This window comes from Rhipicephalus microplus, unplaced genomic scaffold (genome assembly GCF_043290135.1).
Source record: "Rhipicephalus microplus isolate Deutch F79 unplaced genomic scaffold, USDA_Rmic scaffold_13, whole genome shotgun sequence".
Taxonomy (NCBI): domain Eukaryota; kingdom Metazoa; phylum Arthropoda; class Arachnida; order Ixodida; family Ixodidae; genus Rhipicephalus; species Rhipicephalus microplus.
Genome location: NW_027464586.1, coordinates 29,116,955 through 29,142,707, shown reverse-complemented (window position 1 = coordinate 29,142,707; position 25,753 = coordinate 29,116,955). Strand labels below are relative to the sequence as shown.

The window sequence follows — 25,753 nt, the reverse complement described above, 5'->3', positions numbered from 1 at the left end:
AAGCACATGTATTTGTGAGCTCTATGTAACAAATTAGCAGCGAGAAACAACTTTAATATAACTGTGAAGAAGAAGATTTGCCTGCAGCAAGCAGCATCGCCAACGCCCGGCTCTCTCGGCTCGTGCTTCGGTTCATTGCTTTGCCGATTGCTGGACGGTTCTTCACGCTGTCTCGTCGCTGTCTTTAATGGCTAATAAACCTCCTCACATTTGGTGGAAGGTGCTGTTAATCCCCGTTGCTACACCCTGAAGCTGCGAAGCCGCACGCTACCACCTGTCATGACTGACAACGCCACTACATCGACGCCTTCACCCCAGTTCAACTGCCCTGGCCATCCTAGGCTACGAGACCCGAAGGACTTTAGCGGTGTCGATGGGATCGATGTCGAAGACTGGCTCGAGCACTACGAACTGCTGAGCGCCAACAATAAGTGGGATGAAGCCGACAAGCTGGGCCACGTGATATTTTATCTCACTGGCGTCGCGAAATTTTCGTTTAATAATCACAAACACAACATCCCCACATGGAGCGTCTTCAAGACGTCATGTGCTGAAGTGTTCGATCGGCCGGCTGTCCGCAAGCAGCGGGCAGAACAGCGCTTGCGTGTCTGCTCTCAGCAAGCAGACTGGCGAGACCTTTACCAGCTATATTGAGGGCGTCGTCGACCTTTGTCGACGTGCGAATGACACCATGCCCGAATGTGACAAGGTCAAACACATCCTGAAGGGCATCGACGATGGCGCATTTTAAATGCTCTTGGCAAGAAATCCGAGCACAGTTTCCGAAGTCGTCAGCTTGTGTCAGAGCTACGACGAGCTGAAGAAGCAACGCACTCTGACTCGGCAGCCTCAGCATGGTGGTGAGTCACTGTCCAGTTTCGACACCCTGCCTGACAATTCGCCGTTGCTTCAGCAAGTTCGAGCCTTCGTGCGTGAGGAAGTTGCCCGCCAACTTTCCCTAGTGCCCTTCACTCACGAGACCACCACCTGTCTACCTGCCCCGCTTCGCACTGCTATTTCGGAAGAGGTTGCCCAAGCTGTTCCTCTTGCGCATCACGAGCCGCCTCTATCCAGCCGTGTTCACTGCCAGCGTGTCGCGCAGCCAGTAGGCCCTCCTGTGGCCTATCCGCCAGCCGTGCAGCCTGCGGTCGCGCCCCTAACGTTTGTAGCGCAGCCTGTGGCTCCTCCTGTCGCCTGTTCGCAAGTGATGCAGCCATATTCAACAGCGCCGTTCACATATGCAGACGCTGTGCGTAGGCTTCCGCAACCACCCTAACCTCGCGCTCACCGCCCGTGTACCCGGCTGCTTATACAGCACCTTCGGCGGCACCACCAATCGCCAATTCTTGGAGGACGCCCGATAACCGACTGATATGCTACGCCTGCTTTACTCCCGGACACGTTGACCGCTACTGCCGCTATCGACCTCAGACGTTCGGTGACTATGTCCTATCGTCGCAACCCGGCAGCCAACCCTTCACGCAATACGGGCCGGTCTCGTCACCTCGCTATGCCCCTTCCAACGACCTCGACTTCGTGACGCCGCGCGCGCCCTCTTCTCGTCGGCGATCGCCCTCCCCCATGCGTCGCCGGCCCAGACCTTCTGACTAGGAAAACTAAGCACCGCAACTCCGCAGTTCAAGAGGCAAGAACTGCGCCATTTTCGAACTGTCTAAGCCCTCGCCCCTCTCCTGCTAACGTGGTCGCAGTAACTGTTGAAGGTTATTCTACTTTCGCCCTTGTAGACACCGGCGCCGCTGTTTCTGTTATTGCCGCTAATGTCTGCCGTGTATTACGTAAAGTCACGACGCCGCTTTTGGGACTGTCACTCCACACCGCAAGTGCACAGCAAGTAACGCCTCTCGCAGCCTGCACTGCAAGAGTGTCCATCGAATGCATTGTTTACATTGTGGAGTTTATTGTCCTCGCTGTCTGTTCGCATGATGTCATCCTCGGATGGGACTTCCTATCCCGTCATAATGCCGTCATCGACTGCGCAAGCGCTGAAGTTGAGTTTTCACCCTTTTGTGATGTCCCATTACTTGACGCTCTTCATCAGCCGCCGAAGTTGTTCGTGCATAAAGATACCGATATTCCACCTGAAAATGTCGCACTTGTTCCAGTTTCATGCAATGCCTACACTGACGCTGCAGTCTTTTTTGTGCCTTCCGATATCCTCACGAGTCGTCGAGCTCTGCCGCTGCCTTTCGCAACGATTGACCTTGCCGCCGGGAGAAGCAATATGTTCATACTCAACCCGCTCTCCACACCTGTCACTTTGCTTGCGGCAAAATGTCTCGGCCACGTGCAGGATCTCGACTCTTCGTTTTTGGTTGATGTCCCGGATGACTACTGCGACCACCCAAAATCACTGTCGGCCCTCGAGGAGTCGTCCAAGGATACGTTTTCCAGCGCCATCGCCGACACCCTCACTCCCACCGAACATGCCGACCTGCTTGATCTTCTGCATGAGTTCCGGAATTCTTTCGATGTGTCCCAACCTCAACTAGGCCGTACGTCACAAGTCAAGCATCATGTTGACACCGGCCTACACCAGCCACTGCGCCAAAGATCATACTGTGTCTCCACTGAAGAGCGCCGCGTCATCAACGATCAAGTCGAAGATATGCTTCGTAGAGACGTCATTCGATCATCTCACAGTCCCTGGGCGTCTCCTGTCGTCCTAGTGCGTAAGAAAGACGGATCCATCCCATTTTGCATGGACTGTCGTCGTTTGAATAAGATAACCCGCAAAGACGTATATCCTTTGCTGCGCATTCATGACGCCATTGACACCCTTCACGGAGCGGAATTCTTCTCGTCGCTAGATTTGCGGTCTGGCTACTGGCAAGTTCCAATGGCTGAAGCTGATTGCCAAAAAACTTCATTTATTACACCTGACGGACTATACGAGTTCAACGTCATGCCCTTTGGGCTTTGTAACGGGCCCGCCACGTTTGAACGACTTATGGATAATACGGTACATGGCCTCAAGTGGAATATGTGCCTCTGCTACCTCGACGATGTCGTGGTTTTCTGGCACGACTTTCCTACGCACCTCCTTCGCCTCAGGCACGTTTTGACTTGTCTGACCAACGCTGGCCTGCAGCTTAACCTGAAAAAGTGCCGCTTCGCTGCACGCGAGCTCGTCATCCTAGGCCACATCGTGTCGAAGCACGGTGTATTACCTGACCCAGCAAAACTTCGAGCAGTCGCAGAATTTCCCAAGCCGACGACCATGAAGGAACTTCGCAGTTTTGTAGGCTTATGTTCATATTTTCGGCGCTTTGTTCGCAATTTTGCATTCATCATGTCACCATTAACCCAGCTTCTTCGCGGTGACGTGAACGTCTCCTCCTGTTCCCCTCCATGTGACGTTGCCTTCACTACTCTGCGCCGTCTGCTCACCTCCCCACCTATTCTTCGCCACTTCGACCCGACGGCTCCTATCGAAGTGCACACCCACGCCAGCGGCGTCGGGCTAGGTGCTGTCCTCGCTCAACGAAAACCCGGCTATTCAGAATACGTTGTAGCCTACGCTAGCCGCACTCTGACTAAAGCCGAAACTAATTACAGCGTGACAGAAAAAGAGTGTTTGGCTCTGGTGTGGGCGCTTGGAAAGTTGCGGCCGTACTTATACGGCCGCCCGTTCGATCTAGTAACTCCCCATGCTGAAAGACCCTTCTGGCCGCCTTGCGCGATGGGCACTCCGCATCCAGGAGTACGACATTCGCGTCGTATACCGCTGCGGACGCAAACACTCTGATGCTGACGCCCTGTCCCGCTCACCTTTGCCACCAGATCCGACATGCGGAAACACGTGCCTGCAGACCTTGTCATCATTAAATCTTGACTCAATTGCCACCGAACAACGTCGTGACCCCTTTCTCGATATCTATCCGGTACGCCCAACCTTCCGGTATCTTGATCCCTCCGACGTCAAGCTTTCCATTTTGCCATCCGCGATCAACTTCTCCATCGACGCAACTACTCTCCTGATGGCCGCCGGTGGCTACTGGTCATTCCACGCACTTTACGATCGCAGGTATGCGCCTCTCTTCACGACGATCCACAATGTGGCCACGCCGGGGTGTTCAAAACATGTGAACGCTTTCGCCATTGCTATTACTGGCGCGGCATGTACAATTTTGTATGCAAATTTGTGCAGTGCTGTCCTGACTGCCAGTGACGCAAATCAACACCGCTACGTGCAACTGGCGAATTGCAGCCACTTCCGTGCCCTGCCAAGCCATTTGATCGCGTTGGTGTTGACCTCTACGGCCCCCTTCCATTGACACCAGGTGGCAATCAGTGGATTATAGTGGTGGTCGACCATCTAACACGCTACGCCGAAACAGCCGCTTTACCGAGCGCTATCGCTCAGGATGTCATCTCTTTCATTTTACGTCAATTAATCCTTCGACATGGCACACCTCGAGAGCTCCTTAGTGACAGAGGCCGCGCTTTCCTCTCCGAGGTCGTCGAAGCTCTGCTTTTGGACGTCATTCATCGGAAAACGACAGCATACCACCTGCAGACTAATGGGCTAACGGAACGGTTTAACCGCACGCTGGGTGATATGCTCTCAATGTACGTGGCATCTAATCATAGCAACTGGGACCGTGTTCTCCCTTACGTCACATTCGCATACAATACTGCAATACAAAGAACCACGGGATTTTCACCTTTCTTTCTTCTTTATGGACGTGACCCTTCCCATACAATTGATACTCTACTTCCCTACCGTTCTGATGCTTCCGAATGTCCACCTATCTCCGATGCTGCTCGACAAGCCGAAGAGTGCCGCCAGCTCGCCCGTGCGTTCACATCGGACGAGCAGCAACTCCAGAAAGAAAACCGTTGCACCTCTCTTCCGGATCCCAGCTATGCCCCAGGGTCTCTCGTGTGGCTTGCCATCCCATACCAAACTTCGGGACTCTCATCAAAACTTGTCACCCGGTACGAGGAACCTTACACAGTTTTAGAGAAAACCTCTCCAGTTAATTACCTAATTGAGCCAGTTTCCCGATCGGATGACTTGCGCCGGCGTGCACGTGACATCGTCCATGTTTCCCGCCTAAAACCGTATCATGAGCCTCTCCCTAAAACTTCTTAGGTCGCCAGGATTGCTCCTTTTTCAGCGGGGGCGATTGTCAAGAAGAAGATGTGCCTGCAGCAAGCAGCATCGCCAACGCCCGGCTCTCTCGGCTGGTGCTTCGGTTTGTTGCTGTGCCGATCGCTGGACGGTTCTTCACGCTGTCTCGTCGCTGTCTTTAACGGCTAATAAACCTCCTCACATAAGGAATTTATCCTACGGACAATCTAAGAATTTTGGCCCGGATTTCATCATTATGGTACAAGCATGCACCTTCAGCGGGCACCCTGCGACCGATGAAGCGCAAAGCGGCGGGCTTCCGCCCCATGAGTTGGAGTTGCCGCCGTTCTTGCTGCCGCAGGCGCATGTGCAAATGTGCCCTTCCCCCCTCTAAACCAAGAACAAAAAAAAAGAAAACCACTGTTGCATTAGCAGTGCCACGCTTTTAGCGTCACATATACAGGGCCGCGCTGCATATGAAGGGTGCTTTACGAAACAGTGTTCCGCGGTATCTATGTCGTTCGCTCTTTATTTTTGATGCCGTGCGTGCATGCATGGTTTCACTGCACGCGCATGGTGTGGCCCCCGATGTCACTCGGCTTTGTTTTTTTTCCTTTCTGTTTTTTTTTTATTTGGACAGCTGTGTCGTCACTGCCGAGGGGATGTCAGATTAGGCACTTATGGAAACTCTCCGAGACAACGGTGACAACGAATCTTGGGATCTTCGGAGGTCAACTCATTTAGCACTTCCGTGTGGTGCCGAGCCGCGAGTTCGGGGGATCGTAGCCATTGCGATTAGCTCTGGCAACAACACGACGGTGCGTTGAATGCAAGTGAATGCAATAGCAAAAAATTGTTATGTGACACAAATTAAGGAACTCTTTCGGATCTGATATCGTGGAAATTCGCTGGTGTGAGCAAATGCAGTCGTGGAAACGCTGGTGTGAGCAAATGCAGCCGCTTCCTCCAGGGAGAAGTGGTCTTTTCTACAGTTTCTTCGCGTTCAAAGTGCTATTTACTTGCCTAGATAGCATGTGCGCCAGCGATCGCGACCGTTCTTAAAACCAAGGTTCATTGTTGCCACTCAAGCACTCTCCCCCCCCCCCCCCCCCACTGTGTTTTTTCATGGTCGTTCAAGATGGGTGGTTTCTTTTCTGCTTCAGCATTCAATCGCAGTTCTAATGCACGGTAAGATGTTATATTGTGCACTTTCTAGGCAATAGAGACAGGCTGACTCGTCTGATCTCTGCTTCAGCAGCTCTCACGTGCCTTTACCCGCTTGTGAAAGTTACAATGCGCGGGGGCGTGTTGTTAATTTAGACTTGTTACGGAACATGGCGGCAACAGCGAGAACCCACTAAAGTGTCCATATCAATGCTATTGCAATAATAACACACTTTTTTTGCCCTTGAATAAGTGTTTTGGGTTAGCTCTGCCTTTATTCGCCCTTTTGTTTAATTTGTGCACTTATTTCTCTCAGTTTCATACCGAACTTGCTGTTACCGAAATCCTCTTTGTAACTAATTTTTTCAGAAATCCATCAATTTCATTATATCCAGGTTTAACCATACCTGATCCAGGGATCTTCATTCAGAAGAGCTTTTGGTAATTCCTTCCTTCGGCCAATCCGTATTTGTAATTGCTGTTGCGATAAAAGCCCCGAATAGACGATGTCCTTTCGAGGTCATGAGTGCAAGGGTCCAAATTCAAATATTTTACTTCATTTTTTTTTAAATGAAATGTTATCTCATTAATAAAGACATGTCTCTTGGTCGGAGCAGCTACAATCTGGTTTTAAAATGCGCAACTTTATATAGTGCGCCCATCGCTCAAGGTCAGGCCCACTGGGAAGTGGTTACTCTTTAATACACGTCTGTTCCTCTCTTTCTAGTGTCAGTAGCTGACGGCTTAAAAAAATTAAATGTCACGGCATTGGATTGATTGCTTCGTTTTAGGGGAGGGGGGGGTGTTGGGAGGCTGCATTCCCTCAAAGGACGCAGTCGCTGGCGTGCGTTATCTCGTGGCGTCATGAAACTGCTCATAAATTTTCTGTGCTGTCAACTTCTGCTTGGCGTTTAGAAAAACAGTGTCAGTACCCTTTAACAGACCTATGTTGTTCTGGGCAATGCTTTCGGGGGCGAAATGTGCCAATGCCTTTGTTTGTATGCTTTGAAACTATGCAGCAAATCCAGCAAGTTTCAAGTGGCTTAAACTCGACCCATCTGCAGCACCACATGGACGTCATCCTGGCTAAGGTATAATCATCATTTCTGGTTGGTGCCATAGATCAGTCTTGGGCAGTATCTAGTTAATAGTAATGCATTACCGGTAACTAGTTACCTTTTGCAGTAACTTGTAACTGTAACTAGTTACTTTTAATTTAGAGTAACTTGTAACTGTAACGCTGTTACTTTTTTACTGAGTAACTGTTCCGAAAAATACAGTTGCAATTACTTCTGTTTTTGTAAATAATCATTCAACTGCCACACCCCTTAAAGACCGACATTACACGCTTTCTATTTTTTAAACTTTTTTTTTGCAATATCCCCTCCACCTTTCGACATTCCACAGCTCCCATCGCAGTTTAAGAGAACAGGCTGCTAAGAGGTATATCTTCCCTGCAGAAAACCAAGCTCGGAGTTTACTTGTATACTACATGTCTAAAGGTAAACATATTTGACAAAGACCTACGCCTGGCGGCTGGTTTCAAGCGAAGTGTGTTTGGAGGGTATGTTTATTTGTAAAACTACATGTCGTAAATCAATAATGTTGCAGCTGAACACCTTGCCAAGTTCACGTGCCCCCCCCCCCCCCCCCCCCCGTGCTTTTCTTTTGGGAGGGGGGCGGGGAGGTGTTGGAGACGGGAAGGGGATTATATATATCGTTTTTGTCACTTGAGCTTCTATCTCTTTTCTTGCTATGCCGGTGGAGCATTCCTCCGTCTGAGGCTTCCAGTAAGTCGCGTTTGACAGGTTGGTAGAAAACAGCAGCATGAAACTGCTGAAAGCCTGAAGCATTTAAAACGTGTTTGTAATCAATTGTGAAATCTCTACTATGAGTTAACACAATACTTATTAACAAAGTAATTGACGTTTCGCTTTCTATACTGGTGGTATCCTCAGCAGACACTGGCAAAAAATAAAAATAAGTAGAGGTCGATCAGTTTATTGGTCACACGTGTCCTTACAAACGTTCGATAGGGGGCGACGGGTTGCTGTTGCTAGGCGGTGCGTCGTAGGGAATGAACCACGTTTCCAGATCCCCATCCCCACACTCACACACACATTGTTTAGGTCATAACTATGGCCCTGTGCAGCATCTTTCTAGGGTTTCACAACAAGCAACTTTCACTACCTGCATGCATTCCTACAACTTTATTAATTAAAATGCATCACTTGTTTTGTAATCTATTTTTATGCAGTAATGGAAAAGTAACAACGTTACTTTCTCACTGTAACTGTAACAAGTTACATTTAAAAAATCAGCAACTGTAACATAGTTACTTTTTTGGCTTCAGTAACTGTAACTGTAGCACAGTTACTTTTTACCGGTAATGTGCCCATGACTGCCACAGACAAGCATATACTAGGACGTTTGTTGGATCATCGGGGTCAAAGACTGTGGTAAAAAAATATAGAACAAGACTTGAAATACTCTCGAAGCTCAGTGTAACAAATTTTAAAAAATAAAATTCCCAGTATACAACCCAGTGGGTTCATTACGTTGCATGTTGTGTGAGGATGATTTCTTAAAGGGGCCCTGCAACGCTTTTTCAGCATGATCACGAAACGCCACCGATCGGTAGTAGGGGCTTCCGAGAACACGCGAGCCAAATGTTATAGCATAGCATACGGCCTGGAATTCACAATAAATTATCAAAGTCAGCTAAAATCGCTTTCTCTTCCCTCGAAAAATCAAGGGAGACGCTCGAAAATCACTCGTAGAATGCCCATCTATCAGTCATTAGCTGATTTAAACATGTCGCGCTCAATCGCACTTAAAAAGGCCGTGTATTCGAAGAAAAAAAAAGTGCTCAAGATCAGGAGATGTGCGTGACGTTTTTTGTTTGCCCTTCCCGTCCCCTCCTGCTTAGCTTTCAGGGCTTTTGTCAGGACAAAAAAAGAGAGATTGCGATTGAAGCGCGTGCCAAATCTTTGTAACTCCGCTTGTACTGGACGAATTCTTAAAACTTTTGCAGTGTTGAATTTGTGAGGCAATAAGCTTTTTCAGTGAATTTCATGGTTACTCAAGAAAGTGTTTCAGGGCTCCATTAAGATCCAAGACAATCTCTTCTTGATTTTTGTGCAACACTGTGTATTACAGTCGTTCCTGGTTGGGTTTTTGTAATATCTGCGCTAAGTTACTTTCCTTAAGATGGCGTGAATCAAATGGGGGCACCTTTTCGTCACCGTAATTGGCACTTAAGAGGCTGTGTCTGAAGACTTTGTTGATGCTGAATTGCTGATTGAGGATTAGGAATTATGGCTTGCCCCTTTGTAATGGTTCAGTATCTTTCAAGCACGTGCATCACATGATGCGGTGTCTGGTGCACTTTTGTAGAACTTGATGACAGCCTAATAAAACACATTTCCACCTTGTCCTTCACCATTCCTTCCTCGGAGAATTTTCATGAGTGCTCTCCATTCAGTGGTGCTCACTCATTTTCCTGAGGCCAAGCAGCATTTCGAGTAGAGCTTAAAAAGACGCATTTGTTATTGCTAGTTCTAGGTTGGACGTCGTGATAAATTGGTCAAGAATGCTGATACCACTGCTCTGATAAACTCTGATGTCCTTGGTAGTAACAGTGCTAACGTTTAATGTTTTCGGGGGGGGGGGGGGGGGGGGAGAGACATACGTGCTGCCTGCTCGGACCCTCCTCTTCACTTGGCCCCAACACATGAGTCTTTCTTTCAAAGAAGCCAAATCTGGCTCAACAGAATTTGTGGAAACAGTGAAAATTTGCTGCGAAAGAAAACAGCGCTGTTAAACGTATTACATTATAAATTTTACGTGTCAGCTACGAGTTGTTTATGAAGAAAATATACAGCGGACAAGACCAATATTAGCATGATGACTATGGATCTAGCTCATATTGAATAAACACATTGAGTTCGATGTGGTATTCTTGAAAATCTTTATTGAAATTGACTTTTAAGAGTAGTATGATGGAGTTTAGTTAAAAAGACCAATAAAAAATAGACTGGAGTGTTTTCAAGAGCTTCAAACTACAGTAGAATTTCGATGATATGAATTAGATGAGAGCAGACAAAAATTTGTATATTCTCGAAATCGTATGAACCAAAAACTAGTTGAAACTGATCATAAAGGTGAACGAAAACTTGATGGGGGTCAACTGCTACTTGCACAAATAAAGTTCATGATGGTCTTTTGAACTTTCCTGCCTTCACCGCCTCTCAATAAAGGGCCGCAATTTCCTTGCTCATGCTGCTGGCGCTTAAAGTGCCTTCATACTTAGCATCAAAAGAAGGGAAAGCAGCAAAACTTATAGAAAATTCACTGACTTCACTGCTTGACTGGCCGGAAAAACGCGTCGTGAAATTGACACGAAACAAATCAGTCGTATGGTAGAATTCAAGTGAAAACACCAGAGTGGCCACGAAACCACATCTGTGCCCGCATAAAATTTGCCATATTTACTCTGCCTTGTGCCGCCACCTTCGCCACTTGAGCAAGTATTTTGTTTTTCCCATTTCCTGAACATAAAACTTGTACTGCATTCTTGTTATGTGTGCAAAGCACTGAAAAGAAACAGTTTACACCTGTACAAACCTTTTTTCGGAAGATACGCCAGCACAAATGGTACTAGTGGGTGCACTGGCAGCCGCGGTGACAGATTGAGCTGGCAGTACAAAAGCGTGTGTTAGGGTGTGCCAACTCGCTGCTGCTGCAGCTCTTTCTACTTCCGCTGTTCGCAGTGATCATAATTCAAACCAGGTTCTTGACGAATGCATCCTTGTCGAGGCCGTGAGGTTTATCCTGCTGGACGGGTAGTTCGTGATTTTATCAAATCGAGCCACCGTCGACACGTTTGAGCCATGTTGAATTTGCGACTCGTTGTTTACATCACGTGGTTTGAGAGCTAGTGCAGCCGATGTAGTCCACGGCGTGAAGCAAATGCCATATTTACTTGCTTAATTAACACTCTTCTTTTCTCGGAATATTGGAGGAATCTTGGGAGTGCGTTTATTATGCTGGGCAAATTTTATGACAACTTTTTGGGGAGCATCAAAAAATGCGGTTATGCAAAAAAAAATGTTCGCTTAGTCTTTTGCAATTCACATACGCGTACTCTGTTTGGAAACAGCTTATTTATTGCCCTTTAATCATCTTAGGTGGTCAATGGCGGTATCTTCTGCAAGCTGACCCCATGCCGCCCGTGCATGCCATAAAAGCGTTTTGCGGCTATCTTTTCTTGCAATGGTTTAACCGCAACAGTGGCATCGGCCCTCATCTCGAGGGGTGCCTAAAAGCGCGCACTACGACGCACTTTGTCAACTTCGCGGCAACCTCGCACGACGACCGTGCTGCCGTCATTGACATTGTAGCAAGTAACCAACATTGCAGCAAGCTACCCCTGAAGCATCGAAACAAACCGCCGATAACAAGATTATCGTCAAAACACAGCCGTCATCTCTCTTCCACATGAGGAGTTTCTGTACGCGTGCAGTACAAGCTAAGGGAGAATTAGGGTTGCTATATCATGTTGTTGCGGAAATCGTCACGATCTTTTCTGGGTAGCAAGCGATTTTTTCTGGTTTTTCAGAAGTCAGTGACACGATAGTGATGAATGACCCTTTGCGATGGTTAGGGCCCCTAACTTTATGCAATAAAATTTGCAATTCTGCAATTCCAGACAGAGAAATCTGCAAAATTCCACAGCAACTGTAAACATGCAAAATTTTGTGGTAATAATGAACAAATGCAAGAAGGCAGACATAACAACTTATTTATCACACTTTCAGGCTCGCAACATGCCTGAAATAATTATAATTGGAGAAAGCTGTTGTGGCACAGCATCAGATGGTGCTTGGTGCTCTCTTCACTTAGAGAAGTGACGCTTGTGGGAGACAATGTCACCATAGTGACTAAATGATCTCTCTGCATCAACAGAGTTGATTGGTATCGCCAAGTATTTCAAGGCGATTGATGAAAGGGTTGGAGTAAGCTGCTTCATCCCTGCCCAGAAAGCCAGGATATCGAAGTCTGCTCCTGGATTTTGTTGCTAGGACACAAATGGAGCCAGGTCCCTGTCATCGGTCTTCAGTTCTTGTGCAGTCTTCAGGTAAATCTGCCGTTCGGCAGCTAGAGCAAATGATTCTTCTGCAAGCTGAGGCACGCATGTCAATTCTGTCCTCTTCTGTGGAAGACACCAAACTTGCAGAGGATCCAAGCACCTAACATCCTTGAAGAATTGCGACGTATTGGACTTCTCCAAGTATACCTGTGCTTTGTTAGCCGCTTTGGTCATTGCAGCCTTCATCTTGCTTTCAATTTGATTGGCCTCATTATGTGAACATTTTCTCTCTTTAGCTGTGTTGCAAAATCCTCCTTTGAAGCTGCTTCAAGGTACCCCCAAAGCGTAAACAATCCTATGTACGCTTTGTGGCAGGCTACGCGCTGACCTTTGGTTGCTTTCAGCAAGCTGGAAACTTTTTTCCCAAATACCGCAATGCACCGCATGCTGTACCTGAGCTCAGTAGAGTCTTCACTAAGCAGTTTCAGAAGAGAATCAACACACTCTGCTTCACCATACTTCTGGTGGACTTGCTGAAGTAATGAGGGATAGTTCTCGAAGTAGGCGGAATGTTGTTCCACAGCCTCAATCCGTGAATTCCACCTGCTTTGGACCGGTGCTGGCGGTGCTTTGGCACACTGAACTCCGCACTCTTCTAGATGCGATTTGTAGAAAGCTCTCTTTCTACTCGACAGGCGGAAGGCCTTCTTCATACAGGCAACAAACTTGTTCACTAAGGGAAAAGATGCCTGCAGTGTGCTGCCAACAATGTTCACTGTATGGGCTACACACGTAATGTGAACAGCACTTTCACAAAGTGGCTTTATGCACTCCTTAGAATACTTCACCATGTAAGTGGCGTTATCGCTAATAAAGCCCGATACATCCTCAAAATCAACTCCATACCTCGTGAGTGTTCTTGTCACGATGTGTCCGATGACGGATGAGTTCACTTTATTCACGAATTTCACTTCCACAAGTACAGGTTGTAGTGCAGTATTCGCCGTTCTGGCCGACTGAACGAACAACACGTTCACAACCGATTTTGATCGGTCGTCGGTGGTTTCGTCTGTAATTACAGAAACTGTGGTGCCTTGAAACATAGCTATCAAATTTTCCTCGTGCTTCTTGAACAATTCTAGAAGTCGTCGGCGGAGCGCGTCAGATCCAGGCACCGATCCGCCATTCCGAACGTGTGTCTGCAGAAACGTTCTCAGTTTCGGATTGTCCACCTTCCCAATGGGAATATTTTCAGATATCCACACATTCAAGAACTTGAGCACAACATCGTTCCTCACTTCACTAGCCGTGATTGCTGATTCCAGCGTTTGCAGTCTACTTTGCTTCCTCGGCGCTCCTGAACCTCCGGCTCCATCTTCCGATGGTTCTTCGCCGCTTTTCCGCTTAAAGGAGTCCCTTGTTCCGACATTCTTGCGATGACGATTGCTTTCGATGTGCTCGTCAATAGTTGATTTGCGGCGATGGTGAACTGCTCTTGCGCAAGCCCGGAAAAAAGCACACTTCTATCATCGTAAAGCTCGGCGTGCTTGTATTCTCGAGTGCGTTCCCTGGCAGTCTTTTTACTTAAATGTGACCCTGAAGGCGCCATGTCTATTCAGGCATCGATCTTCAAACAAAGCTAGGGTGGCTAGAACGACCAAAGCAAACGAGAACAAGGCACACGGCACACGTGCAGTCGCAAAAGCGAGTACGTTGGATCGATAGGTGACTACGGCTACTTACGGCTACCGTTAAGCCTTGTTATCAGTGGCGACTTAAATTTTTCCTGCTACTAAAAGACAATAAAGCAACATGAATAATTTTTCTATCAACTAATAAAGTATACGAGTACATTGATTCGCCGACATCTAACCCGAACTTTTTTTCCTTTGTGGAAAAAAAAAAGAGTACCAAGAGATTGCCTCTGCGTTTCCATCGAGTACGAAACCGGAACCGCCTTCGTGACAGGGCGTTGCGAGCAAGGAGGGTGGTTGCGAGCATGGTTGCAAGTTCGTCACACAGCCCCGTTTCGCGCTAGACTAGTCGTACCTGTTCTCAAAGAAGTGTCTCACCCATTTTATAACCAAAGCTCATACCAAAAAGAAGTTATTTCACACGCTACAATGATGTCGATTCTTTATTGCGCACCTGAAAATCTGTTAGCTGGCATTGCAAACAAACTAACAACTTTTCGCATTTCAGCGAAGAAAAAATGTAATTCCGTGATTTTTCGCGGAATCGACTTGTTTTTAATATTTTCGCGGAAAAACCTTATTTCCGTGCTTTTTCGCGGAATCGCGGAAAGCTAGGGGCCTTAGCGATGGCAAATCCTGTCGTTGTCGCTCGAAAATCGCGTCTAGGTGTTTGGCCTTTAAAGTTTCGTATTTGCAGGAAGCGACTGTCTGTTGGCGCGGGCAGTTTTGTGACCTTCGCTCACTGTGTCCTTATCAGCTGCAATGTCTCTACATTCACACCATACAGGTAAAAAAGATGGGGGACGTGCCGCGCACAGATAGAAAGGCAATACTGCACGCGCACGCGGCAACGAGTGAAGGGGGGAGGAGCGAGTCGAGATGGGTGAGGGGGGTCGGCATAATAATAAAGAATGGCAGAAAATGGCATAATAAGAATGGCATAATAATAATATAAGAATGGGGTGGAGCATATTTGGCAAGCACTCTCAAATTATGACAGGTAGATTGCCGCTATCCCTCAAGAGGAAGGTATATAACAGCTGTATCTTGCCGGTACTTAGCTACGGAGCAGAAACCTGGAGACTTACAAAGAGGGTACAGCTTAAATTGAGAACGACGCAGCGAGCAATGCAAAGAAAAATGGTAGGTGTAACCTTAAGAAACAAGAAGAGAGCAGAGTGGATTAGGGAAAAAACGGGGGTTAAGGATATCATAGCTGCAATCAAGAAGAGGAAATGGACATAAGCCGGGCATGTAGCGCGTACACAGGATAACCGCTGGTCATTTAGGGTGATTGACTGGATTCCCACAGAAGGCAAACGGGTTAGTGGGAGACAAAAGGTTAGGTGGGCAGATGAGATTAAGAAGTTTGTGGGTATAAATTGGCAGTAGCAAGCACAGGACAGGGTTAACTAGCGGAACATAGGAGAGGCCTTCGTCCTGCAGTGGACGTAGTCAGGCTGACCATGACGATGACGAATAATAAAGAATGGCGGTTAGCAGGGCTGCTGCAGATCAATGCAGGGGGTGTTTTTATTACGCGGGGCAAGAAAGAATGTAAATTTTGACGATCAAAACTGGGGGTGTGTTTATTATGCGAGTACGTTCATTACGCCGGTAAGTACAGTAGACGATCTGCTATTGCGTGGCGGGAAAATTATTCTCGGACCAATTTTTTTTTGCATCAGCCTCGCGGCGTGTTTTTCCAGCCACTAAAGCGAGGAAAATCCGGCCGAGTTTTGCCGCATATACACCTTTCGAGGCTCGGTCTGAACGGGTCTTTTTCTCACAGACAAGCCGCGTTGCATCGTTCGCATGCAGCAGTCTGTCACGCTTTAGTATTATCTGCAGTGGCTGGTGAAATTGTTTGTATAACAACGAATTATGGCCTTTATTGTGTAATGTAGCCCATCTGAAGGAACCTTAAAATTGGTGTCATGGCGAAATTCGTATCATCGAGGTTCTACTGTATGCACGAAGAGCCAGTGTGTCTTCTTCACAGCATGGGTCATATGTACGATCATGTTTTGTGGCATGCCTGAGGACACTCACAAAATAAGTGAGCTTTTGATTTTCTTCTCATACACTGTCGAAATGCTTCACAAGAAGGCTCGTCATGTCTTTCAGTTCCAATTCGTTGTCATGATGATTCTACAATGGGTACTGCATGGGAGCTTGTGCAAGGGACCTACCTCTCGCACTCTTTAGGACTGGCACAAAACTTTATACTGAAACCTTATAGTGAGATTCTGCTCTAATTTTAGGGCTTTTACCAGCTGCATTTTTTCTTCTGTAGAAGACCTTGGTTTCTGGTATCTTAATCGTCAAGCTGGATGTCGATTTCATTCCTGCCGTACTGTAGGCTTTCCAGTCATACACGTCCCAATGTTTTTGAGATCTAGTAGAGTGCCATGGTTTGAAAAAAAAAAAAAAATTATTTTGGTGTCCTGGAGACTTGAGCAGGAACTTGCAAGGAGGTTGCCGTGCTTATTGGATGACATTTTCACATAACTGCTGTGCCATTGGCGTACCAGATTTGGCTCATTTCAATCTGTACATCACACGGATCTGGCTCAATTTACCAAATCTGTTTGCACACATAGCTGGTTGTATTTGACCCAGATAACTGTTTTACAGAAACATTTAGGGTATGTACGGGCCAATTGAGCCTCATCTGAGCTAGTCTCGGTTTTTTGATTTAGGTAGCTCATTTCGGAAAAAGAAAAGACTCCTAATATGTAGGCACACATGCATGCACAAGCTACAGGTGGTGACTGGCTCTGGTGGCAGTGCTAAACTCTGGTGCGAAAAAAAGTATATGGCTTGAGCAAAAACCACCTATAACGACTGTCTTTCACAGCAGGTTCTGTAGGCAAAGCAGACATTTTTGCCTAGCTTGTAGCCAAACCTCTTCGCTCCTCGCCCTACATAATGTCTTTATAGTGTTGTTTTCCCAAAGCGGTACGACCATTGGTGTGGTGGCAGTGGGGTTTCATTGTCCTTCAGAATTCCTAGGGTTGATTTGAGCCCTGATTTCGTCTGTCTTTCTTTCGTCAGGTGAGGCATAATTATCTGATTGCTGTGCAGCTACCTGAGGGCAGCAAGGTTGGCGGCCACCGGCAGCGGATTAACTCCGAGATGGACGTCCTCTCGGGCTCGGCTGTCAGTGAGCGCAGCCTCGTTCGACTACATCAGCAGGTATAGCATGTGCCTCTCAGAAATAATGTTAGCTGGCTGGGAGGCATAGACAAATGACTTGTAAGTGACTCCTGATATGGTGGGCTGACATTTAATGAATGAGATCTTGATTCATTCAGCAGACTCACTTGCAGAAGAGAAACCGGTGCATACTTCTGTAGCACGGAAATATTGGTTCTATTCTAGTGAGTGAACATTTTCTTCATCCAAGCATTGTCAAGTGTACATGTGAAGGGGCAAAGCTCCATATTTTGCCAGAATTACAGCGCTTTGGCATTTTAAAATATCATTTTCAGTGCACATTGATGCTCTCGTAGCAGACGACGCCCCACTAATGCTGCCTAGGACGCCATACTGATGGTGGTGGCAGCTTCGCCAAGGGTTGCAACAGAATCAAAAGTTGGGCTAGTTGGGTATGCATAGTATAACTGTCGTTCAATTGCATGAATAAACACAAAGGAAGAGAGGACAAGCACTTCTCCTCTCTTTCTTTGTGTTTTGTGTGCACTTGAACGACAGTTATACCTTGCCAGAGGTGGGTAACCAGCCAACACCAGTTTAAGCACAATTTTATCTATTCATTGAAATGGTTGCTGTAGTTCTTCTCACAGGAACTGCCCCTTTCTTCTTCATCTGCCTGCCTATGCAAGGCTGCACGATTCAGAGCGGGAAACAATTTGTGCACGTCTACTTATTGGCCAATCACTTTTTCTGACAATCACTTTTATGGTTAGGCTGATGGGTAGTTCGCCGGGAAAACTGCCATTTGTCGAGTGTTCTAGCTGATTCATGAAACTGGCTTTTATGGGCGGAAAGCCATGGTGACATTAACTATTTCTCGTTCACCTTAGAGTTGTCTTAAAGAAGCAAGCTTTTCCGAGACTGCACGAAATTGTTCTTGTCTGCAGGTTGGTTTTTCTAGGTTTTTTTGTTTTGATCGTCTGTTGCCATTTCAATTATTATTGCACTGGCCACCTAGCCCTGGCCTTGTTTTGCCATTTGTGTGTGTGTGTGTGTTTGTGTGTGTTTGGCTGCTGTTTCACTGCTTCTCACTGTTTTTAGCTGTTCACCTTATCAAAACTGGTAGTTTAGCCAGCATTTCGATGGCGTTTATGTCCCCTTATTTTATTGTTCTCTTGCTGACACATACCATGTTTACTGAAATGTAGGCCGACCCCGATTCTAAGCCGATCCCTAAAGTCGAAAGCCCGAAAAAATAAACTTACCTTCAATGTTGGCTGAACGAAACAGTGAAGACAGCATTCATAAAGAGAAAACATTTATTAATTACGAAGATGAAACAAAGCAGTTGGTTCCTGATGCAAATAACTCAAGAAACATACAGCCTAGTCCCAAATAACTTAAGAAACATACAGCTTAGTCCTGTTGTGTGTGTTTCTTTGATGTCGTTTTTTGCGCACTTCTTCTAGTCCAATGCTGCGCTCATTTCGGGTCGTCGTCGCTGCTTTTCTCGTCGCCGACTTCTTTGTCGCTGTCTTCAAACGCGGCACAATCTTCGGTGCCACCAAGCGCATTGGCTTAGCCGCACTTCTTGAAAGAGCGCACAATAAATGTTCCCGGGTTGTAATCCCATGCTGCAGCCCCTCCACTGAGGCACATTTTTTTCGTCCACTCCTAAGTACTGCCCGGCTTCAACGTCGGACGACAACTCCATGGCTAGGACAACTTTCCTTTTATAAGTGGCACTAAAATCACACGGCCTGTTTGGAGCCATTGAGCTATGCCACACACAGACCACTCGAAGCGCGACTCGAAATGACAAATGACTCGCCTCAGCACTCGCCACAAAAATCAAAATGGTGGCCTGGCGTTGACATGACTAGTAACGGCTGTATTACTGTCTAGGTGGCGCTAGTTGTGCACCACTTTTCTCCAGCAAAAATGGCGGGTTTTTTCAAAATCCTTTAATCTAAGCTGATCCTGGAGTTTTATGTGAAGTAATATGAAGAAAAAAAAACTGTCGGCCTAGATTCAAATAGAAACGGTAACTTTTGAATCAGAGGTCGGGTCAGAGCTAGTTGGCACCGAATAGTTCCCTATATAGTGAATACGAAAGACATTGATACCATCGGCTCAACTATCATCAACACAAGAAAAAGTCAAGAGAACAGCAATTGAGCACCGTCATCTGGGTCCGTCTGCGTTCCTTTCGAGCTACCACCCGCTTGCTCAGTTCCTTCAATAAACCCCTTTTACATTTGGTGGATCGTGCTTAGTAACTACATCACCTACACCCTAGAACTTTGATCCTGCACCCTGCCGTCGACCAGGCAAGTGGACGCTGCCCAACAGACAGCACATCTCGCGGCCGTTACTTGCCCCGGCCCGGTTCACCAGCGACACCCCCCGATCTTTTCGGGCGCCGAAGATCCGGACGTCGAGGACTGGCTGTCGTCTCACAAAAAAGTCAGTGAACCAAACAGGTGGGATGACGCTGCTAAGTTAAGCACCGTCAACGTTTACTTGGCTAATGTGGCAAAGCTGTGGTGCCCGGCTACTCAGACGCCCGATCACGGAGCAACTACATGGACCGACCCCCTTTTGGTTATGAAAGTTCGTATCATCAGTTAAACGTGTCTTCCCGTGACTATCTGGCAGAGTGAGAGAATAAAACATATATTTGCGACCGAGGAAAGAGTGTCAATGAGTGGGCTCCTTAGTCCGGGATCCAATTGGCACGGGCCGCTGTCCTCGCTCGTCTCATGAGGACCTCTTGGGTCTTCGGATCGGAGCTGGACAGAGCTGTCTCCCACTCTACAGTGTTGCGCTGTGCTCTGGGTTGTAGAGGTGGATTATGTGGACATTCCCATACCATGTGGTACAGGGTGGCTGTCTTAGTGACGCAGAAACTGCACTGTAGTGCATATGTGTCGGGATCTATCTTGGACAGTATGTATGGATTGGGGTAAGACAAAGTCTGCAGGCGACGCCACGCTACCTGAGATTCGTCTCGTCGCTCACCTTCACCCAATCGACGCTCCTTGTTATCCATGCGTCCACAACCAGCCCCTCAAAATGAGGGAAACTAGCCGTTGCAGTTCAGGAGGCAAGAACTGCGCTATCAAAACGTTCAAGTCCTCGCACTTTGTCATCAAGTATTGTCGAAGCTTTTGTAGACGGCGCCCATGCATATGCTCTTGTAGATACCGGTGCCGATGTGTCTATTATAGATGCCAAACTTTGCCACAAGCTCCGAAATGTGACCACGGCGCTTGATATGATGTCCTTACGTGCAGCAAATCGAGAACCTGTTTGACCTATAGCCACCTGCACTGCCCGACTCACAATTGTGGAGGACCACTACATTGTTGAGTTTGTTTTCCTTTCCTCCTGCTCTCATGACATCATACTTGGCTGGGATTTCCTATCGTGTTTTCCTTTCCTCCTGCTCTCATGACATCATAGTTGGCTGGGATTTCCTATCGTGTAATCACGCCGTTATAGATTGTGCCCATTCCAAGCTTGAACTGCTTTTGTTCGACCAGTTCTACGATTACACGAATCAAACCGCACACAAGCTAGTTGTCGAAGAAGACACTGACATTCCACCGACAACAGCTGTTTTGCTCCCTGTGGTCTTGGACGGCATGCGTGATGAAGTAGCATATTTTGAGTCATCAAGCCTCTTTCTAAGTCGAAAACCACTACTGCTTTCTTATTCAACCCTCTCAATTCCTAATGGAGCCAGTGCTCTCTGCCTTACCAATCCCTTTCCGCGTACGATCAAACTGTTTAAAGGCGAATCTTTTGGATGCGTACAGCCCATTGATAATGGAAAAATTTTTACTGTGCCGCAAGAGTCATCCCAAAGTGACCTCGCCGCCCTCAGTGCTCTCAACCACTCTGATCTACAGGCTTCGGAAGTGTTCGATTCGGCGATCGCAGACGGACTGTCACCATCTGAACGATCTGAACTCCTCCAACTGCTGTACTAGTACCACGAATCTTTTGATGCTGTTGAACCTTTACTTGGCCCTGCTTCTACCACTCTACATTACATCGATACCAGCTCCCATGAGCCACTATGGCAACGACCATACCGTGTTTCTGCGGCGGAACGCCAAGTTATTACAGAGCAGGTGGACGATATGCTGCAACGCGGCATCATTCAACCTCTACAAAGTCCATGAGCCTCACCTGTAGGGCTCGTTAAAAAAAAAAAAAAGGATGGTTCTGTTCGCTTCTGTGTGGATTACCGGCGTCTAAATAAGATCACTCAAAAAGACGTGTATTCTTTACCCAGGATTGAAGATGCCCTTGATACTTTACAAGGTGCCGAGTTTTTTTCATCATTAGATTTGCGCTGAGAGTACTGGCAGGTACCCCTTGCAGATGCCGATCGATCAAAAAACAGCTTTCGTGACACCCGACGGTCAATATGAGTTCAATGTCATGCCCTTCAGCCTCTGCAATGCGCCTGCCACCTTCGAGCGCTTGATGGACTCGGTTTTTCAGGATTTGAAGTGGCAAATATGTCTCTGCTATGTCAGCAATATTGTCATCCTTGCGCTAGACTTTGCAACACATTTTGAGCACCTGAAACACGTCCTCACGTGCCTGAAGAATGTTCAGCTCCAACTCAACCTCAAAAAGTGCCACTTCGCTGCTCGGCAACTTATGATTCTCGGGCACGTCGTATCAAAGGACGGTATACTTCCAGACCCGGTTAAATTACGTGCTGTCGCCGACTTCCCCAGACCAACGACTCTGAAGCAGTTACGGAGCTTCGTGGGGTTATGCTCCTACTTTCGCCGGTTCGTGCGCAACTTCGCCTCTATCATTGCACCTTTGACCGATTTTCTGGGCAGTGCCACTGATATTTCGTCATGGTCTTCTGAGTGTGACCAAGCCTTCTGTACCATTCGTCGTCTCCTCACTTTACCACCAATACTGCGTCACTACGATCCTACGGCGGCAACTGAGGTCCACACCAACGCCAGTGGTGTCGGCCTCTGAGGTCCACACCAACACCAGTGGTGTCGGCCTCAGTGCGGTTCTTGCGCAACACAAGCCTGGACTCGCCGAGTATGTCGTCGCCTTCATCAGCAGAACTCTCACCAAGGCTGAATTGAACTACAGTGTCACCGAGAAAGAATGCTTGGCAATCGTTTGGGCGCTTGTCAAGTTCCGCTCATCCCATTATGGCCGTTCTTTTGATGTGGTAACGGACCACCATGCATTATGCTGGTTGTCTTCGCTAAAAGATCCATTGGGTCATCTTGCCCGTTGGATTCTTCGGCTTCAAGAATATGACATCTGCGTTGTATATCGTTCCAGTCACAAGCATATCGATGCTGATGCACTGTCCCGATCTCCCCTATCCCCGGACATTGCATCTGTTTTCTCGAACAATACGTCAGCTCTTGACAAGGACACCATCTCTTCTCCACAACGCAATGACCCATGGATCGCTTCCCTGGAGCGTTACAGCCAGCGCAATGACCCATGGAGCCTTATATCCTGACCGAAAAAGTGGCTTTGGCAATAACATGGGCTATTCAAAGGTATGACGTGTTCGTCCGCGGCATCAACTTCGACGTTGAGATTGACCACCTGCGACTCGTTTCACTCCTGGACAAGATGGAGCTGGACGTGTTGCCGCCTCGTATTCAGAGACTGCGACTCAGGACAATGCAATACCGATTTCGCATGCTACATGTGCCGGGAAAACTGCTAGCGACAGCAGATACCTTGTCTCGAATCGTCAAGGCATCCACTCCCCTCGACAAAGTGCAACTCTTTACAGCATAAGTCGTCGGCTGCACATCGGATGTCTTGCCACTGAGCCATGAAGACATACGACAGTCACAAGAGTCCGATGGAGAGTGCAAGGTTCTCATTTTCTTCTGCCAGTAGGGTTCACCACAGAAATCAAAGATGCCACTGCACCTTTCGAAGTACGCCTCTGTGGCAGACGAGCTCTCAGTCTGTCATGGTGTTTTGCTCAAAGGCCCCCGTATAGTCATCCCATCATCCCTTCGACCTGCGTTCTTGACGCTGCTGCACGAAGGTCATCAGGGCATTAACAGGACCAAAGCCCTAGCTCGGGAATCGGTTTGGTGGCCGGGCATCTCTGTGGACATCGCCGCTCTCGTCGCCAATTGCAAACAGTGTGCCTCCACCCGCGTGAACCTTGCGTATCCCCTGGTCTATGTGGCCCTACCTGGACGTCCCTGGAAATTTCTTGGAATGGATTTATTCCACCTCAATGGCCAGACGTTCATCCCAGTGGTGGACTATTACTTGAGGTTCTCGAAGGTGGTTACCCTGAGAAGCACGACAGCTCAGGCACTTGTCGACACTCTCAAAAGCATCTTTGCCAGGCATGGAATTCCGCAAGAGGTCAGGTCAGACAACGGCCCACCATTCTCGTCGCAAGAATTTGCATCATTTGCAGCATTGTATGGCTTCAGACATGTGACCAGTTGTCCATACTTCGCTCAATCGAACGAAGAGGCAGAGAGGATGGTTCGTAAAGTCAAGGACCTGTTTTAAAAGTCAAGCGACCCTCATCTGGCCCTGCTCAGCTATCGGGATACTCCAGATGTTGATGGCTTCAGCCCAGCCCAGCTGTTAATGGGACACCAACTCAGAACCAAGGTCCCGAAACAAGAATCCAAGCTACGTCCCAAGTGGCCGTCAGGGAAAGACGTCGCCGCTAAGGATGTAGGTTACAAGAGGAAGCAGACAGACAACTTCAAGTCCATAACGGAGCTCGAGACCTGCCACCGCTCCAGACCGGTCATCGTGTCTGGGTGCGACCCGAGAAAATGCTAGGTACAGTCCTCAGTCCAGGGCAAAGGCCACGAAGCCAGGTGGTCAAGACAGAGCGAGGTGCAGTCCTGCAGCGCAACCGCCGTCACCTAGTGCCTTTTACACCTACTGCAGCCAGAGAGGTACCACCGTAGACAACTGCACAAGAACCACTACCACAGCATTTTCCCTCTCAGGAACCTCAGCCTCACAAAATCATGAACCCACTGTGGGCAGTCGGCGCAAGGGCCTCCTGTGGCCAGTGACAGCAGTGTGACGCGAACACGTTACAGCTGACACGTTCTGCCGCGCCATCTGAATTTGTGAAGCTCTTTGTGTCAGGCTTCTTCCATTCTCCCAACAGATATTTATTGCTTCAAATCAAGTGGGGAGATGTAGAGGTCCCCATCTTTCAGTGCTTTGATCAGGCTGCCACCGAAGCGTGGCGCCCCTGTACCTCCTGTGTATGTCTTTATATGTTGGTCCCAATAAAGGGAGCGAACCCAGTTTTTTCCGGAGAGCCAGCTTGTGCGTGTCGGTTGTTGCGTGCCCGTGCCCTTTCGTGGCACTAACCATGTGACACACTCAAACACTGTTTCAAGAGCAGTATGTGTAATATGATGTTTAGGTTCGTGGGGAAAAAAAATTAACAGCGACAAAAGTTTTTCATTGTGCAAGTCTGCTTGTAGTGGCAGCTGATTGCAGCACAGGCAAAAGCTCACATGGGAAAGCTGAAAAGCTCTTAAATTTGTTGATGAAGTTGCAAGTGTGATAACGACGGCGTTTTTTTTTTTTTTTTCTCTCTTTTGACAGGAAAATCACTGCGAACTTGATGAGGATCTCATAGTGCGTTTGATAGAAGCACGCGTGACCATCTTGTGGCTAGAGCTTCGTCCACACGTCGGTGCAAAGGTCACTTTAACGCACAGGCAGCCGCTCTTCTTCATCACCTGGGGAAACCAGGGAGCTTGCACAGTGCTGCCGTCGGCATTATTTTTCTTTTTGCTCGCTTCAGACTATGTAAGAGGGCACGGAGTTAAAACCGTGCTAATAGAACAGAAGCACTGATCACGGCCAAGTTTGGGGTGCGCCTATTTATGTAAGGAAATAAAAAAAATTTGGTTTCTCGTGACTAAACTGGGGGTGCGCCTATTATGCGAGTAAATATGGTATCTAGCGTAACTCATTGACAAGACACAATAAAGATAAACACACTAAACAGTGCTAATTTTCAACAAGGAGCTTTCACATTTCTGTGTACTTATCTTCTTGTCTCCGGCCAATCAGTTGCGCTATACACTCATGCTTTTTCACGCCTAGTTTTTCATTTTAGCAAGCTTTACTGCCCTTTTCTGCCATGGTGACATGAGAAGTGCCTTTGTTTGGATGTCACTAATGCAGGTGATCCGAGCCCTGCAGCACCACAACCGCACCAACTGTCAGTGGCGCCTGCTGGTGGAGCAGGCAGTGCACCTGGAAGAGGTGGCACGCAATGCAGAGACGGGAGAGCGCCGCCTGCGCTCGCCAACCCTGCTGGCCTCCTGGTGTGGACCCACTGTTGGTAAGCAGGCTGTGCCTTGTTCAAGAGCCAAAAAGATTGAGGTAGCAAATGGGGACTGGGAGGGGTCAAGCCCTGTTTGATGGAAAGGGCATCTTAGGGGTAGGGCCAACACCGGCTGTTTGGATTTTTAAGGCTCCCTCCAGAAGAGGCAGCACAACCCTTTGGCCCCGGCTTCA

General features: G+C 47.7%; 1 protein-coding gene and 1 non-coding gene across 7 annotated transcripts in view; one reads left to right on the top strand and one right to left on the bottom strand.

Moving 5' to 3' along the window:
- The window catches only part of LOC119163014 (G-protein coupled receptor-associated protein LMBRD2B), a 222,277-nt gene that overhangs the window by 92,627 nt on the left and 103,897 nt on the right, over positions 1-25,753 (top strand). For 5 of the 6 annotated variants that reach the window (XM_075882680.1, XM_075882683.1, XM_075882682.1 and 2 more), the window contains exons 7-9: positions 7,279-7,350; positions 17,132-17,242; positions 25,418-25,577. In XM_075882680.1, coding sequence (XP_075738795.1) covers positions 7,279-7,350; positions 17,132-17,242; positions 25,418-25,577 — 343 coding nt within the window. The remainder of the gene's footprint in view (positions 1-7,278; positions 7,351-17,131; positions 17,243-25,417; positions 25,578-25,753) is intronic. The other variant, XM_075882681.1, reaches the window with a different exon arrangement.
- Positions 9,962-14,915, bottom strand: LOC119163016 (uncharacterized). The gene has a single exon (XR_012888578.1). It is a non-coding gene; the product is annotated as an uncharacterized LOC119163016 (transcript).